This window comes from Sphaeramia orbicularis, chromosome 20 (genome assembly GCF_902148855.1).
Source record: "Sphaeramia orbicularis chromosome 20, fSphaOr1.1, whole genome shotgun sequence".
NCBI classification, from domain to species: Eukaryota; Metazoa; Chordata; class Actinopteri; order Kurtiformes; family Apogonidae; genus Sphaeramia; species Sphaeramia orbicularis.
The window spans coordinates 20,954,840-20,971,796 of NC_043976.1; the positions used below are offsets into that span (position 1 = coordinate 20,954,840).

A 16,957-nucleotide genomic window follows, 5' to 3' on the forward strand; every position below is an offset into this window, starting at 1 on the left:
AGCAAACTTTTTCCAATACAGTGAGATTAATAGGTGACCAATAAGTTACGACCATGGCTCAGGAGGTAGAGTGGGTCATCCAATAATTGAAGAGCTGGCGGTTTGAATCCCACTCCATCCTAGTTGTGTCCATGGACAAGACACGTCACCCATCTTGCCTCCACTATGAATATATGTTTGGTGGTGGTAGGAGGGTCCATTTGACATGAATTGGCAGCCACGCTTCTGCCCAAACATAGTTTTCCACCACCAATGTGTGAGCGAATGAATGATGGCTCAATAATGTAAAGCTCTTTGGGTGCCTTGGGTGCACTATAGAAAATCTAATCCATTCTAAATATTATTATTAATACAAGAACAAAAGCTACAGGTCAGTAAAGCAACAGATAATTTGCAGAGACACAACACTATCTGGAAAGTTCTGCGCATCCTCAGTGGAACTACACGAGAAAGTCTTTTCCCATATAATCCCAGGTCTCTGTAAAATATTACTCCACTTATTATGTGTGAAATTAAGATTTTCTTTATGACAATAGTATGAGTCTGCCAAGGATTACCTAACTGCAGCTGAGATCCATGCCTGATTTTGGTGCCAGTGTAAGAGAGTAAATGGAGGGATTACTGTACAAAGCATTGGGAGGAATGTTGTACTGTACAGTTCCCAGGACAGTATGTCTTCTCTTGCTTAATTAACTTGCTCTAAAGTATCCAGTATTAAAAAAGTGAAGCAAGGGCAAATCAATATGTCATCATTGTTTATATTGACATTTCTGTCCAGTGTTTATTAAGACAAGTTACAAGTGCATTGTGGTTAAACTCAGCTCAGCTCAGTCTGAACACTCCTTAATCCAAGGACACATTCCTGTGTTTACCATAATCCAGATTTCATGCAATTTCCACAGGAAGACCTGACATCAGCTGGACCTTAGAGGGATCTCTGCTCGTAGCTTATCTTCGGATGTGTCACGGGGTTATATATGAAGTTCTACTAGTGCTGGGAAGACAGTTAAAGCTTTAGGCATGCTGCCATCTCATCCCCTGTCACTGCATCTGTCAGCGAGGTGAATGGCCTGACTGACACATGTGAAGGTGCAAGCTAAGGGATTCTGCTGTAGGATTTACTCTTCATCTGATAAACTGTCTCTTTTTTTTTTTTTTTTCATAACACAAAAAAAGAAGTGGTGAGTTGACGCATATTTCAACCTGCTGCTTCATTCACAGTCAAGATAAAACATGAGTGCTCATCAGTCATTCTGTAGATGTAGTGCCTTGAGTAAAAGCAGAAAATATTGTCTAAAACATCAGTGTAATTGATGGTTACATGGCTATTGTGTTTGCCCTGGGAATAATTAAATTCAGGGCCAACAGTAATAAATATCACTTGAAACCTTACTTGAAGGGAGAGCTAGAATTTGTCTATCAGCACAGACTTTCAGGGGTCGTGACCTCTATCAGGGCCTAATGCTGGAGAAGCAGGAGAACAGGTGCAAGATCATGATGTCACAGGGGTTTTCTTATTCTCTCCCTGCCCTCTGATTCCCATACCTTATTATTCTGGTTGTGTTTGACTGCCAGAAAGAATGGACAACATTAGTCTTACGTTATATTGGATGTTACTTTATTATTTCAAGGAATGGACTGAATTAGGAAGAGATTAGATGCTACACTGGAAAGGCAAAAGAGCACTTCTGGCAAAGGCACATTAGACATAACATGAAACTGCTTATGTGCACATAGAGTGAATTTGGCAAGACAACATACAGTAGATACCCCAAAATGTCATTCATTCATGAGAATAACCGTATGGTGGCCCAAAGGCGCAACAGCCCAAAAAATGATCCACTGTAAGAAAAAAAAGGAGATTGTGATTTATTTAAAAAGAAGGATCTGAAAAATAAATGTACCCCTTACATAAAAATACACTTGCATGAAAAAAACTATCACCTAAAAAAAAAAACTTTTAACAAAAAAAAACTTTTAACAAAAAATTAATTTGTACAAAGAAATAAACTTGTATGATTTAAAATAATAATAATAATAATAATCTCCTCCAAAAAAAAAAAAGGTTTCCACAAAAAAGTGTCTCAAAATAAAATTGAGCAACATTGAAAATGATTCATTTATCAAAAAAAGGGTGTTTGAAAATATAAATCTTCATATGCCTAAAAAAAAAAAAACTTCACTTTTTAATTTTAAAGCAAGAGACCTTTCGGATAAACAGCGTTCACGTTAACTGAAAAGATGGAGAATGTTTTTTTTTCTTTCCTTTTTTTTTGATGAACCTTATTTAAAAAGTGAAGGGGTTTTCTTTTTCAGGGATTTAAAGTTTTATATTTTCAAACACTCTTTTTTTGATAAATGTCTAATTTTTGATGTTGCTCAATTTTACTTTGAGACACTTTTTTTGTAGAAGTCTATTTTTTGAGGAGATTATTTTATTTAAAATATTATATATACAAGTTTATTTTCTTTCCTTCAACAAATTCATTTTTTAGTAAAAGTTTTCTGGGTTTCTTTTAGGAGATTTTTTTTTTCCATGCAAGTGTATTTTTATTTAAGGGGTACATTAATTTTTTCAGATACTTCTTTCTAAATAAATCACAATCTCTTTTTTGCTATAGTGGATAATTTTTGGGGCTGTTGCACCTCTGGGCCACCATACAACCCTCATAATGTATCCCTCATATTACCATAGATGACAAGAAATGTTACTGTTAAGTGTAATAACTCTGATACAATGGGTTATGACTGACGTTATGTTGTCTCTTATTTATTATTTAATTTCTGGATCCATTTAATGATTAATACGACAAGGTTAATTGCACTCATATGTAAATATTGATTACTTTTTTCTCTTCCACAAACCCTAATATAATTATGTTGTTTCCTGTTAATATAGTCACACTGTTAGCTACTATAAGTCTATATGTAGGCTGTAATGATGTTCATATGAATAGGCATTGCACGATTATATATGTTTTTTGTTATGTTTTTTTTGTTTGTTTGTTTTTTTTTTTCATTTTTTGTTGGATTCTATGGCCTTCATCAGTGGAACCCACTTAGACACAGTGGTTCTTGGTTTCACGTAGCTCAGGCTCGGCCACAGCCTGCCTCGGAGGTTAACAGGTCCGTCGTATTCATCAGCTTCTGTGGTGATCTCCATCTTCTGAATAATGAGCTTCAAGAGGTTGTGCTGCTTCTCCAGGGTGTTTGACATCTCCTTCATCCTGCAGGAGAACATCGGTCAGATTTATGTATAATCCGGCTTTGTCGAGGGTGATACACCTAAGTGGTTTTTATATCCCTTTTATGGCATTGAAATATAGCAGCTTTCTGTATCCGACTGATGAGTCTTTATTCTTTAGAAACACTAGGGGCTGCTAATGCATCAAAAACTGCTATTAGATTCCCCCTTGACAAAGCATGACCTCACAGACCACCTTCCAGCATTCATACTTTTACAGCAAGACTAAAGGAAATAGTAGAGGGAAAAAAAACACACTTGCATGCCTTACCTGTACTTCTGTTTTTTCAGCTCATCCTCTATCTTAGTGCAGTGCTGGGATTTGACCTGCAGACGACTCCAGACAACACTGTTCTCATCTTCACCCAAGAAAAACTGCTTTAAAACGTGCTGTAAATAAAAGTGGTCAGGAACGAAAAAGGAGAACATTTTAGTTCAATAATAATACATATATCTACAGAGAAATCATAGTGTAACTGTCTCAAAATGACTCACCCTGGAGCACTTGCGATTGGGGTAGATGATGACCGAGGGTTTGTCGACTCGTTTCATAAACCAGTAGGGCAGTTTATCTTCCAGAGCCGTGTGGAGGTCAATCTGGGTTCAACACATTTTAGAAACAGCAATAAGGGTAAACAGAGAGACATGTCACTTTGGGGGAAGTCTATTTGAAAGGGCCAAGAAAACATTTCACTCATTCTATGTGATTGCTGATAAATTTACACTGAAGTCAATGTTAAAAACCCAAACACCCACCGGTGACCAAAACCATCTACTGATCTAAAACATTCACCACCTGTTGATCCACTAATCCTATCAATACATGTGGAAAAATTGGTGGAAAATTCAGTTTGTCATCTTTTCACGGTCATCAGATATGACCCATTTGGACGTTCAGAGGCTCCGTAGTGAACGTGGAAACACCGTCATCTTCTACAACATTGATTCACCGGTAAAACCTATGGAGTTTGATCAATGAGAGTGGAAGGAGACACTTTATGTTCATTTAATGTTAGATTTTACTAAAAAAGTCACTTTTTCTTCAGTTTTCTCTGATTTTGATGTAATAACCCTCAAATTTAACGTGCATTTTTATGAACATCTACATGATCAGTGAATTAAATATAGGAAAATGCCTGATTTTCACTGGAAAAAATTCCAAATACAGAGGAGAATATTTTAATGAATGATGATAAATCTTTTAAGAAAGGATATAAAAGTAGCACTGGGTCTTTATGGGTTAAACTCACACTTATTATTGTTGAACTTGTTTTTATCATGTACAACCAGACACTGTATTTACCTTAGTGCTGTCAAACACAACATTTTTTAAATTAAATTAATCACAGGGTTGTTGTGGATTAATTTCAATTAATCACGATTAAATATCATTCATTTTTAATCTACATTAATCACATTTCATTTTGGATGCGCAAACAAGCTCAAGAAAGAAGAAAAAATATATATGCACTTAACGTGTTTATTAAACACCTTCAACAGTTTTAACAAAACAACTTTTAACAACTGTTCCGTCTTGGTTTTTTTGTACTCAAATTTTCCATCAAGAAGGTCAACGTATTGTTAAGCATCTTCTATCTTTATTGGTTTGTTCTGCTGCCTACCGTGGTTCCCACCATGTTCAAGTGGGCAGGAGGACCAGGCCCAGCCACACTGTCAATCCACAACAAGCTACCAATAGAAATCCACCCCTTCTGCTCATGTAGACCCCGCCCATCATGTTCAGTTGAGCTTGCAAACAACACTTTTTGATTCGCACAAGATTTAGAGGTGCAAAGCCTTTAGACTTGCAAGCCAAACTTTTAAAATGACAAAACATTTTGGACTGCAAGCAGAAGTTTCAGATTTGAAATGAAAGAAAATGAGAACACAATTGATTTTGTTAAGTTTGTTTTTTGTTATTTTGAAACCTTAATTTTTGTTTTCAAATCTTGATTTTTTGTTTCAAAACCGTATTTTTCGTTTGTCTTTTTTTCTTTGCATGAATAATAAAGACAAAATTATCTTCACAGACAAACTGCTTGAAATGCGTTGCCAGATACATTCAGAGTCATTCTGCAGATGGGTTTATTGCATTAACATTTTCAATCAGATTAATCATGATGATTGATTAATCCATGTTAATTTGTTAATTTTGACAGCCCTAATTTATTTGGATTGTATGTAATGTATAGTATTTAATCTCACTGAGGATATCATTGGATTAGATAAAGTATATTTATAAGGAAACACTACATTTCCACCAAGTTAAACATTCATTCATTACTCTGTTCTCACAGAATTGTGCCTTTATTATACAGACTACATTCATTGTCACCGTCATAAACCTAAGATGTAATAGTCTCATGCCATTTAATATTTTTGTGAACCCTCTGCTCATGTCATTTACTGCGCTTGTTTTCTCCACCTCCTTTCTACTTTTTGATAGATTGTCCATCCAACCATGGCAGACTGTGTGACCAGAATAAAAAATAACATGTCTATCCACTTTACTGCAGCAATAAAGTGCACTAATATAAAAGTTTTAGGCACAGATAAGCTTCAGTTGTGCACGTACCTGCATGGCTATTCGTTTTAGGGCAGCGTTTCTCTGTACCTCAGCGATGTCCCCGACTGCTAAACCAATCTACAACACAGCCAGAGATGCAGAACTGTCATTTGTTCAGCACTTGTAAAAGACAGATACAAGTAAAAGCCTGTAACACAGCGATGAATGTGCCAAATACTGACAAGTACTGCAATAGTCCTAACAAACAGTGATATGGTACAAGGATATGAGCAGGTTGTGCTTACCATCAGGTTCACCAGGAGTATTGGCATGAAGAGAACAAAGCTCATAAAAATGGTGTATGTCAGGAGGCCAAAGGGAAGCTTGTTCTTCAAATAAGCATCCAGGAAGTTGTTCTGGTAGTTCAGCTCACCAACCATCATGACAAAAGTTTGCATTAATGAGAGTGGGACGGTTTGAAACTCTTCCTAAGGATAAAAGAGGAGAAATGGCAGAGTAAATATGATCATTTAATTACATAAACTGATGATACACTTGAAAAAATCTAAATATTACAAAGTGTATTTTTCTCATTTGTTGTCAAAATATCTCATCACACTTAAAATAATCACATAATCACCTAAAGAGTAACTTTTGTGTGAGATCAGAATTTATTTTTAGAAAATAGATTAAATCTCACTAAGATAATTTCCACTAGTTCCATCGGCAGATGTTTTTGTTCGAATTAAGCAAAAAAATTGAATTACGCAAAAAATTTTCCCAATGGAAGAGGTGAAAATTATCTTGGTAAGATTTCTTGAAATTAGATTTTCAAGATCTATCGTCTAAAAATAAGTTCTTATATCTCACTTACAAGTTACTCTTTAGGTGATTATGTCTTATTTTAAGTGGGATGAGATATTTTGACTAGACCAATTAGGTTCATACTGTCTACTAGAACTTATACAGATTTCCTTTTCTTATTTATCAGACAGATGGAAAAAGAGTTAATTCTTTTACCTCGACATGTTTCGGCTACAACCTGTAGCTTTCCTCAGAAGGGTCACTTGTTGTTCCTGTGACCTGTCCTCTGTGGGATGCCAGGCAGTAGGGGGCATAATCGCCCCCTATTGAGGTTTTGCACATATGTCACATGATCACGTGGTTTGCTGTTTACGACGCCATATTGGTAGGCAAGCTTTCCTTGGATCGTACAACGTGTTAAACGATGGACCTGCTAAACTCATGTGTGCCGTTTATTCCTTAGCTTTCACCAATTATAAGTTAGGCAGAAAAAACGCTCGGTTCCATTGGTGGCAGCGGTGGTTCTGTTCTGCCGACCGCTGTTTATAGTTATTACCGCGGTTAGCCTAGCTTCTCAGTATAGTTAGCCTGCGTGCCTGTTGTGCTTAGCAGCGTGGAAAAAAAGAATTGTCATCATGTGGTACGGTGATGAAGACCCCTGTAAACCTACCAGGAGGGCTTCCCCTGGACTATCACGCTATAGAGACAGAGTGATTGTGGATCTACCTACTCCCTTTGCCAGCGATGGCAGCCAGGGTTTCCTCAGCTAGGTGAAGCAGCTGGAAGTGGCAGTTGGAGCTACGGCGGGCGACACCGGTGAGTTCAGCGGGGAGCTGGTGAGAATACTCCCCACCCGTCTGTCACAGTCTGCTTTTCTACTATGGGACAGCCTTCCCATTGTGGTCAAGTCAAATTATGCAGCCGTGAAAGAGAAGATGGGATCAGCTTTTGGACAGGGACAGTTAATGGACCGTTTTAGAGCTAACATATCGGCTTGTTCGCTCCAGGAGAGCCTGGAGGTGTACACGGCTGATGTGAGCTGGCTGGTAGCTGGTACTGGTGTTTTTGCCTCCAAGTTGTGTGCGTATCACTGTTGTTAGTAAACACTGAAAATCATGTATGGAGCCTTTATCACAAGCAGACATACTCACAAATAACAAAACGCAAACATGAGTCCAAAGAAAAACACGATATAAAGCAACAGTTCTGACTTTCTGGATCCAGATAGCGTGCCTACCAATATGGCGGTGTAAACAACAATCACATGACCAGTGATGTCACCTGCAAGTCCTCAATTGCCTGGTAAACCAGGATAAAACAGCTGACAATGACACGTCACAGGAATAACAAGTGACCCTTCTGAGGAAGGCTACAGGTTGTAGTCAAAACATGTCAAGGTAAAAGAATTAACTCTTTTTCCATCTGTCTTACAAATAAGAAAATGAAGTCTGTATTTTGACTAGAAATGAGAAAAATACACTTGGTAAGATTTAGATTTTTGCAGTGCATTTTGCTCAAGAATTCATGCTCTCCGGGGGATTTAATATGTTTTCCTTTCCTGAATCCTACCTGGTTGAGCATCAGAGCATAGAACGCCAAACCAAATGCCAGCAACAAGTACAGGAACACCATTATAATTCGGACCAGTGTCTTCATGATTTCCCCAAACATCACAACATAAATACCGACGCCTTCAAACCTACAGAATAAAGAGATGAGAGGAATTAATGGAAAGGAATTCATTAACATCATCAAAAAGGTCCCACTGTATTGAAGCATACCTCTGCAGATAAAGGAGAAATCCAATCCAGGAGTTCAGAACTGCCACTGCCCCTGCTTGCCAGTGTAAAGACCCTTCTACATTCAGCATGAGGGGAATGATGAACAGGAGGGACATGATGGCAGAAGCCCAGTCACACTCATTGGAATAATCCTTGAAGTAATTCCAGCGCTTTTAAGTGAAAGGAAAAAGAGATCAGTAAAAAAGTAGAAAATCAGCTTTTCTAAATGGCTGACACTCGTCAAAATGACCGAACATTCACTAAAAACGGACAAGTTTATATGTGAAGGTGACATTGTAACTGTGGCCATCCAGTGATCCTCCATCACAGGGCACTGATCCATCACACCTGATTGCTACCAATGTCCATTCAGACCTGATGCAGAGCAGATTTACGAGCACATGTTTTATGTGAGATAATGACACTTGCATGACAGAACAGTACCTGCTGTGTTATCTGCAGCATTTCCTTCCCTATGGAATAGACATTCATGACCAAAACCATCACCATACAGCCCGACTTGAACAGGCTTTGCTGTAATAAGAAAATAATATTAACATATCGTCAGAAAGATTAATTCATAATAGTGTTTGTTAACCCATAAAGACCCAGCACTACTTTTGTGACACTTCCCAAATAAATGTTTCCTGTACTTAACCTTTCTTAAGTAATTTATTACCATTTATTATAATATTATCCTCTGTATTTAGCATTTTTCAGTGTAAATCACATATTTTTCTATATTTAATTTACTGATTATGTAGATGTTCATTAAAGCTCAGAGTAAATTCAATAATTATTAGATCAGAAACTGACAAAAAAGTAAGCTTTTCCTCAAAGATATTAAATAATTGAATGTAAAAACAAGTGTCTCCATCCACTGTCATTGATTCAACTCCATGAGTTTTACTAGTGAATCAATGTTGTAGAAGATAATGGTGTTTACACATTCACTACAGAGCTTCTGAATATCCAAATGGGTCATATCTGATGACCATGAAAAGATGACAAACTGTATTTTATACCAATTTTTGATAGGATTAGTTGATCAAAAGGTAGTAAACATTTTAGATCAGTAAATGGTTTTAGTCACCAGTGGATGTTTGGGTCTTTATGTGTTAAAATCAGCCTTCATTAAATATAGTCTGCTTAAGCCTGAACAATTTTTGATTTTCAGTAAATTCCTTTATGGCTTAATGTGTCTAAATATACAATTAATTAAAATTATTACAGTAAAAGTACCACCATAATAACCTTGATGCCGGTGCTTTATTTGCAAGCGCGGCCCATAAATAATGAAGTTACCGCAGGTTTATAATTGAGCAAGGATCTGGGTAATAATTACATGATAATGACTGAAGTCATTAAAAGAGATTAGATGGAAAATAGAGTTGCTTGGTATTTTCCTTTGACTTACGAGGTCAAAGTGAAAGATATAAATGAACACAAAATCTGAAAGTGCATTAGTTGCACCATTATATTGTATGTCACTGTTTATATGAGCGTTAATTACTTGAATTTAGTTTCAATGTTGTTCGTATTTGTTGTTTATTGTAAGGCTGTAGGCTTTTACATACAATTTGATCATACACATTTGCATGCAATTGTAGAAGTATAAATAATCCAATATAACCATAAAGAGATTATTTGCATTAGTATTTCCATTGTCAGTTGTACCTCGAAGAAAGATATGTGCACCATCTCAACTTGGGGTTCGCCTGTGTCAGTGTAGTTCAATGAAGGTCTCAAAGTCACTATTAAATGAGTGAGGGGCAGCAGGCCTAACAGGTATAAAAACATGTTGAGCACATGAGCTATGCTCCCATAAGCGATCCTGTGGAAAAAACAGGAGGAGAAATCTCAGAACACATCTAATACAAAGCTTGACTTTCATATGATACTGGTATTATGTGCATTCAGAAATTGTTGCAATACATCATAATGAGAAATACCAGTGTTAGGAGTTAAATCAAATGAATACACACCATTTCATAGCTAGATACTTTTTGCACACAGGATGGTTGAGGAGTTCAATGCGGTGGTATTGCACCATTGCCTGCAGGGGGAGGTGGGAAAGGCACAACGGTGTTAATTGAACAAACACTTGAGGCCTAAAAGACTTAAAAGTATGCACATTTCATTCATCTCAACAAGCAGTATGAAGGATTACCTGACCAGATAGGATCATGTGCTCAATAGTGATCTTATATACGTTTTACATAAGATTAGTGGTGTTGTATTTCATGTGTTTTTGTACTAAATAGGAAAACACAATCAGATTTTATACTCCTCAGTGTCAGCTGAGACCAGATAAGTAGAGCATTATGTGACTTTTAATTAAAGTAAGGTATATATAATCTTTGACAAAGCCATATACCTTGTACTGTCATTGTTGACTTAGTTGTCTAGATTGTTGACATACTGTGGAACCAATATTTCCACGTCCCTTACATATAAAAAGCCTCTGATTGTATGAGCACATACTTGCAAATTAGTTTCCTAATAAAGGCCAATGCATGACTCAGAACCCTGCCACAGTAGCCCACTTATCAATCACAGAACAGTGGAGAAATCACAAAATTTCTGTAAGAAACATGTCTTACATTGAGTGATATAAGCGGCTGAAACTTTATGTTCTTTTCAATTATCTTCTTCACTTCAACTGGAGGTTGGAGCCACATGAAATCATATTCAATCTGGAATACATAAAGAATTGTTATTTTCCTGGCAGATACGCAAACTACATGCTCTCGTTTCCTGTTTTGACTTGTAGCTGAATTACATGGAAGTTGGGACTGTTCGGGTCATCGTCAGATTCTCTCACACAGTTGTCCAGCAGGTGCTATAAAGTAGAAAACCACAGTCAGAGAAACAGAAGTGAAGTATGTTACTTAATGTACAGTATGTAGCACGAAACTTTGGTGATAAATTAGACACATTTTTCTCCAATGCAAACCTTGAAGGACTCAGGCAGAAACTCAATCAGGTCTAGTACAGGGGATCGCTGGGTAGACCCTGGTTTGAAGAGTCTCAAAGCATCAACATGTCTAGAGGAGCAAAAAAAACACAACAGTGATCATTATCAAAAAGATATGAGTCTAAAAAGTCTAAGGTCGAATCCCAATCCACCCTTTGGCCCCTCCCCCTTACCCCTACCCCTCCATATTGCATGAAGGGGTAGGGGTGTCCCGATTCTCGATGAATCAGAGGGGAAGGGCTATTTGACCCTCGAAAAAGAGATTTTTCAGGACCACACTACAAACAGAGGGGTATGAGAAATCTCCCATAATTCTATTCAAGTCATCAGCAAGATGGAGGTAAACACAGCAAAAAAGTGTAGCAGTGTGATGAAAGAAACCCACAAATGTACGGATTTTCTTTATAAACTACTTCATCATTTGATCGATCGTTTGATGCAGTTTCAAAGAGTTTGTTTGCAGGCTGATAGCTTTAAAAAGATGCCCAAAGCCCATGCAATAAAGACAGTTAAAGCTGCCGACAGCATGGTGAATTCTTAAATAAATCGCATCTGTTTACAGCGGCATCGATGACTACTGATGACGTAACAGGTCTGGAAGGGTTATCTCATTTCATAGGGGAGTGTTTCATCCCTACCCCTTGCAACTCTGTTTCAAGGAGTGCCAAGTGCGAAGGGTAAGGGGGAGGGGCAAGGGGTGAATTGGGTTTGGGCCTAACTGAAAACAGAAGGAAATGCTACTGTCTACATAACTTAGAAAATGTAACTTTGTAAAATGAGTTCCCAGATAAACATGAGCTAATTGAAAAGCAATTGAGCATACCAAACAAAGTCAAATAGGATCAACAGGTGCAGCTCAAAGAAAAAAAAAAAAGAAAACACACCTGCTTTAATACCATACCTGTCACTGTCAATAATAGCATTGACAACATCCTTTTTCCCATTTTGCACGGCTTCGTGGAGGAATGAGGTGTCGTTCTTATTTAACAAGATCTCTGCTCCTCTAGAAAGCAGGAGCTTGACTGCAGCCACATGTCCCTGTCTTGCAGCTACATGGAGTGCTGTGTTCTGGTTTGTGAATAAGAGGAAACAGTGAGCAGTGATGTTTGCATTAATTAGTGCTGCAACTACTAAATGACCTTGTTTTACCCACTTTACACTTGCATTATTTTCTGCTGTTGAATTGAATATAAGCTTTGTCATCACATTTCAATTTGATCATGTTTTGAAATCTTAGTAAATCGTACCCCATCCTCGTCAATTTTATCCAATAATTTAATATGGGCTGACAGCAGAATGTCCATGGTTTGTGTGTATCCTTCAGCAGCCGCATGGTGCAGACAAGTCCAGCCTTTGTAATCACTGTAGACAAGATCAACACATATTAGTTATTTATATAGTAGACTGTAAAAACCTCATTTTTATATCTAAACCAACATGATATCATGAATTGTGTACAGATAACATGCCCCTTTTAATTGCCGTGTTATCTGTATGCATTATAAGCTTTCCGCATATAAATTCACTCCACATAAAATACCACACAATTAGCGGTTAGGGTTAGGGTTAGGTTATGGGGTTGGGTTAAGCCAGTGGTTCCCAACCTTTTTTGGCTCGTAACCCCATTTTAACATCACAAAATTGTGGTGACCCCAGACATTCAAAACAGAGACATTTTTTGGCTAAAATTAATTTGTTTTTCATCATGTAATAGTTTTCTATACAATGTTGCAAATAAACATTAATTTTAGATGACATTTAGTCTATATAATGTATATTATTATGGATGGAGGCACAAAAGCCAGGTGTAGATTACTGCACAAAGTGAGAATTTTATTTTCCTTGGTCATGATACAGTCAGTCCAGCTTGTATTTACAAGGCTGACAATTAATACTGAACAAAGAATAACTCAAACTATGAATTATGAATGAATTATGAGGTGCAGCATCTCAAACCAACCACAATGAACATTTGACAGATAAACAGAACCACAGTGCTTCAGTTTCACCTTCAGAGTTTGTCATGTCTTTTATGGATTGTGATTGTCTCTCAACTCACCATGTGTTTTTTTTTTTTTTTATTAGTAAGGGTTTTTTCTTTTTCTTTTTTTTTTTTATCAATCACTAGAAATTTCAGGTGACCCCATTTGAATTCCAGGCGACCCCACGTGGGGTCCCGACCCCAAGGTTGAATAACACTGGGTTAAGCTATGATGCACTGGTCTAATGATCTGGATAGCTGTCAAGAGAGGAGCAAGGATGGTGGAGTAGAAAAGACCTGGAACTTTCCCGCCTGGATCCCAGGTTCAGTCCCCAGGCAGGGTACTGGGGCAGAGGGACCCCCTATTTTTATTGAAATCAATAATTAGGGGTGTTGGGGTAGGAACAGGGTTCCACAATAGTTTGTGGGTATCTGCCACCACCCCAAGTGCCACGTAGAATACCACGCAATTGGGGTTGGGGTTAGCAGTTACGGATATGTAGACCGGAGATCTTGACGTACATTGACACGCGATCAAATGGCACTGAATAACACGCAAAAGGATGAAAATGTGTATGTATAGCACATCAAATGCCATAAGAACTGGCAAGACATACAATGCGATTTCATGAGATCAGTCTGTCTAAATCAGGGGTGTCCAATCCTGGTCCTCGCGGGCTGGTATCCTGCATGTTTTAGATGTATCCCTCTTCCAACACACCTGATTCAAATGTTAATCCTATCGTCAAGCTCTGCACAAGCCTTATAATGACCATCAGGTGTGCTGGAAGAGGGAAACATCTAAAACATGCAGGACATGCAGAATCCTTTGAGGACCAGGATTGGACACCCCTGGTCTAAACAGTATATGTAGTGTCTAGTAGGATCAGGCCTACCTGTGAAACAGAGCTCCTTTACGCAGTAGCAGCTGCACCACCTTGGTGTGTCCCCCTGCTGACGCAAGATGGAGTGGAGTCTGTCCCCGCTCATCACCTTCATTTAGCAGACGAGAGTCTTTGATGCTGTCCAGTAATTGGTGGCATGTATTGATGCGCCCGTACCTGAAAGGAAGTAGGATGTGCCAAAACGAAGCGGGGATGTCAGTTGTGATCTGTTAATCTCTGAAAATGAAAATGCTTTTGTCCCCAGCCTGCAGTACAAAGAGATCAGGGACAGTTACACCACGGTGCTTTTCAGCTTCATAGATATTAAGTAACCTAACTTGTTCAGAGACACTCAAGATTGAATATACAGGGATTAAACCTGAGCTTTCTAGTAGCAGGTCTAAAAGTCACCCTGCAGCTTATAGGTAAAAAAAAGTGTTGGAGAGCAATAATGACTCATTGTGCTGCAAGCTGGAGCAAGATATAAACAGAAGTGACATGTTGGCCTGTGCTATGATCTTTCTTTGTCTCCGAGCCTTTTAAGAAGGTCAGCAGCACTTTGTGTCAGAGCTGTGGGACAAGTGGGAAAGGGAATGTGCCTAAAAGAGTTCAACTATGATGTCATACAGTAGCATAGCCTTCATTTGCCCCCTATAATGAAATGGTTTACATGATAGAAAAATCAATAACAATAATGTCCAATGTCCATTTATTTAACACTATTACTAATATCTCTACTCATGTGATTTGCTAATTGACTTCTATTTTTGTGACCAGCCCACTGGGTCACTGTGTAATAGGCGTGTCAGTGCAATTAATCTTCAAAAAGCTTTTTTAGTACAGATATTTCTCACTGGGATAAAGTGAACAGTTGGGTAACATTTTTAAATACAGCTATGTTGGTCATTTTTCATCTGACCACTGTTCAGGTATGAGATAAAAGTCTTGTCTTTAGGCAGATCATAAGTCAAAGTCTTTTCAAAAGCCGTTTTTGATTAATGTTGTAAAGTACTATAACTGATCAATAAAAAGTACTTGTTTCAAGGTAACTAGAAAAACTGTGTCAGGAATGTGAATGTAACTTGCCTCCAGAGAGATACAGTTTTATAACGGAAAAGGTCATTTATAAAACTTTCTTTCCTTTTAATAAAGTTGTTTTCCAGCACAAAATGCAGCACATTCATCTATGTGGAAAAGCCAGTCAGAATTTATAAAGTAAAACGGAGAAATACATTGAATCTTGCCTGGAAAATGCTTGTTAAAAGTAAGAAGTTTTGTGCATAATCAAAGCTATATGCCTGCAAAAGTATATGCATCTGAATGTGATATTATAAGTCAGCACTACTGAAACTGTGGAGTTTTGATCAAATGTGCTAAAGTTAACTTTACAAAAAAAGAAATTGGGTCAAATCAGAGTTGCTTAGTCTGAATGTATGGAAAGTCATGTCATCGGGGGCCAATTGAACTCACTGAGCAGCAAAGTGCAGGGCAGACTTCTTGTCCTTGGACTTGCATTCGAGGCCAAGCTGCCCCGAGAGGCCCAGCATGTTCTTTACTGAGTCATGGATCCCCAGTCTGCAAGCGTAGTGGAGTGGGGTGCAGCCTTCATTATCCTCACAGCTCACCAACGCCTTTACACTGTTGTGCTAAAGTTAGACATACTGCCAATTAGTTCATATGATTATGCATACAGTAACACTAATGTACAGTAATATACTGCATACTAAATAATATACACATGGAGAAGATGCTGCAGAGAGGCATCATAGGTGGCAATATTACATACACCTATAGTTATAAAGGATGGATGGATGGATGGATGGATGGATGGATGGATGGATGGATGCATGGATGGATGGATGGATGGATAGTTGGGTGAGTGGATGGATGGATGGATGGATGGATGGATAGTTGGGTGAGTGGATGGATGGATGGATGGATAGTTGGGTGAATAGATGAATGGATAGTTGGGTGAGTAGATGGATGGATGGATGGATGGATAGTTGGGTGAGTAGATGGTTGAATAATTGGGTGAGTAGATGGATGGATGGTTGGGTGAGTAGATGGATGGATGGATGGATGGATAGTTGGGTGAGTAGATGGATGGATGAATGGATGGATGGATGGATGGATGGATGGATGGATGGATGGATGGATGGATGGATGGACGGACAGATGGACAGACAGACAGATGGATGGATGTTCAAGCATGTTTTACTTCCACTATATTAATCTCATGTAATTCTCTTCCTCTAACTACCATTCAGTTCATCATGTCAATAGCCTTTAAACATGTTACCTGCAGAACTTCTTCTGGGAGGTTTTTCAGACCTTTCGGTTGTAGAATGGCCAAGTGAAGGAAGTTACAGCCACATCTGTCTTTCACATTCACATTTGCCCCTGAAAAGACATAAGCATACGCACCAGTGTTCATAACCTGCATTATCAGACTTCTTCTAAATTATACACTCATATCCTGACAGTGGAGTACAGCGCTGTGACTCACCTTTTGACAGAAGTAGAGCCACAGTTTTCCATGCGCCACAGCTCGTAGCCAACAATAAGGGAGTGTTTCCTTTGCAGTCAATGCTGTTAAAATCTGCACCCTGATGAGTGGATGCAACAAAGCTGTAATATGTTCTCATTCATTACACCAATAGTCTTATCCTGCTAAGCTATGATTATCAAAAGCATAGAATGTAAGAGTGGATTTGGCAGATTTTGTAATATTCCGTGGCCATAGACAAAGTGGTTTTGGTAGAAAACAGATGGAAAGTAGT

The 16,957-nt window shown here is 38.2% G+C and overlaps 1 protein-coding gene across 1 annotated transcript in view; it reads right to left on the minus strand.

Annotated features, from left to right (window-relative positions):
- Positions 1-2,828: 2,828 nt before the first annotated feature.
- Positions 2,829-16,957, minus strand: part of trpa1b (transient receptor potential cation channel, subfamily A, member 1b) — a 28,260-nt gene continuing 14,131 nt past the window's right edge. Inside the window, exons 9-27 of the mRNA XM_030122713.1 lie at positions 16,684-16,783; positions 16,477-16,577; positions 15,648-15,823; positions 14,190-14,354; positions 12,560-12,674; positions 12,214-12,380; positions 11,292-11,382; positions 11,118-11,177; positions 10,939-11,031; positions 10,321-10,391; positions 10,013-10,169; positions 8,780-8,869; positions 8,336-8,505; positions 8,124-8,253; positions 6,056-6,238; positions 5,820-5,888; positions 3,740-3,841; positions 3,516-3,634; positions 2,829-3,227 (exon numbers count right to left, since the gene is read on the minus strand). Of these exons, the coding sequence (XP_029978573.1) occupies positions 3,017-3,227; positions 3,516-3,634; positions 3,740-3,841; positions 5,820-5,888; positions 6,056-6,238; positions 8,124-8,253; positions 8,336-8,505; positions 8,780-8,869; positions 10,013-10,169; positions 10,321-10,391; positions 10,939-11,031; positions 11,118-11,177; positions 11,292-11,382; positions 12,214-12,380; positions 12,560-12,674; positions 14,190-14,354; positions 15,648-15,823; positions 16,477-16,577; positions 16,684-16,783 (2,370 nt within the window). The 3' untranslated portion in view covers positions 2,829-3,016. The remainder of the gene's footprint in view (positions 3,228-3,515; positions 3,635-3,739; positions 3,842-5,819; positions 5,889-6,055; positions 6,239-8,123; positions 8,254-8,335; positions 8,506-8,779; positions 8,870-10,012; positions 10,170-10,320; positions 10,392-10,938; positions 11,032-11,117; positions 11,178-11,291; positions 11,383-12,213; positions 12,381-12,559; positions 12,675-14,189; positions 14,355-15,647; positions 15,824-16,476; positions 16,578-16,683; positions 16,784-16,957) is intronic.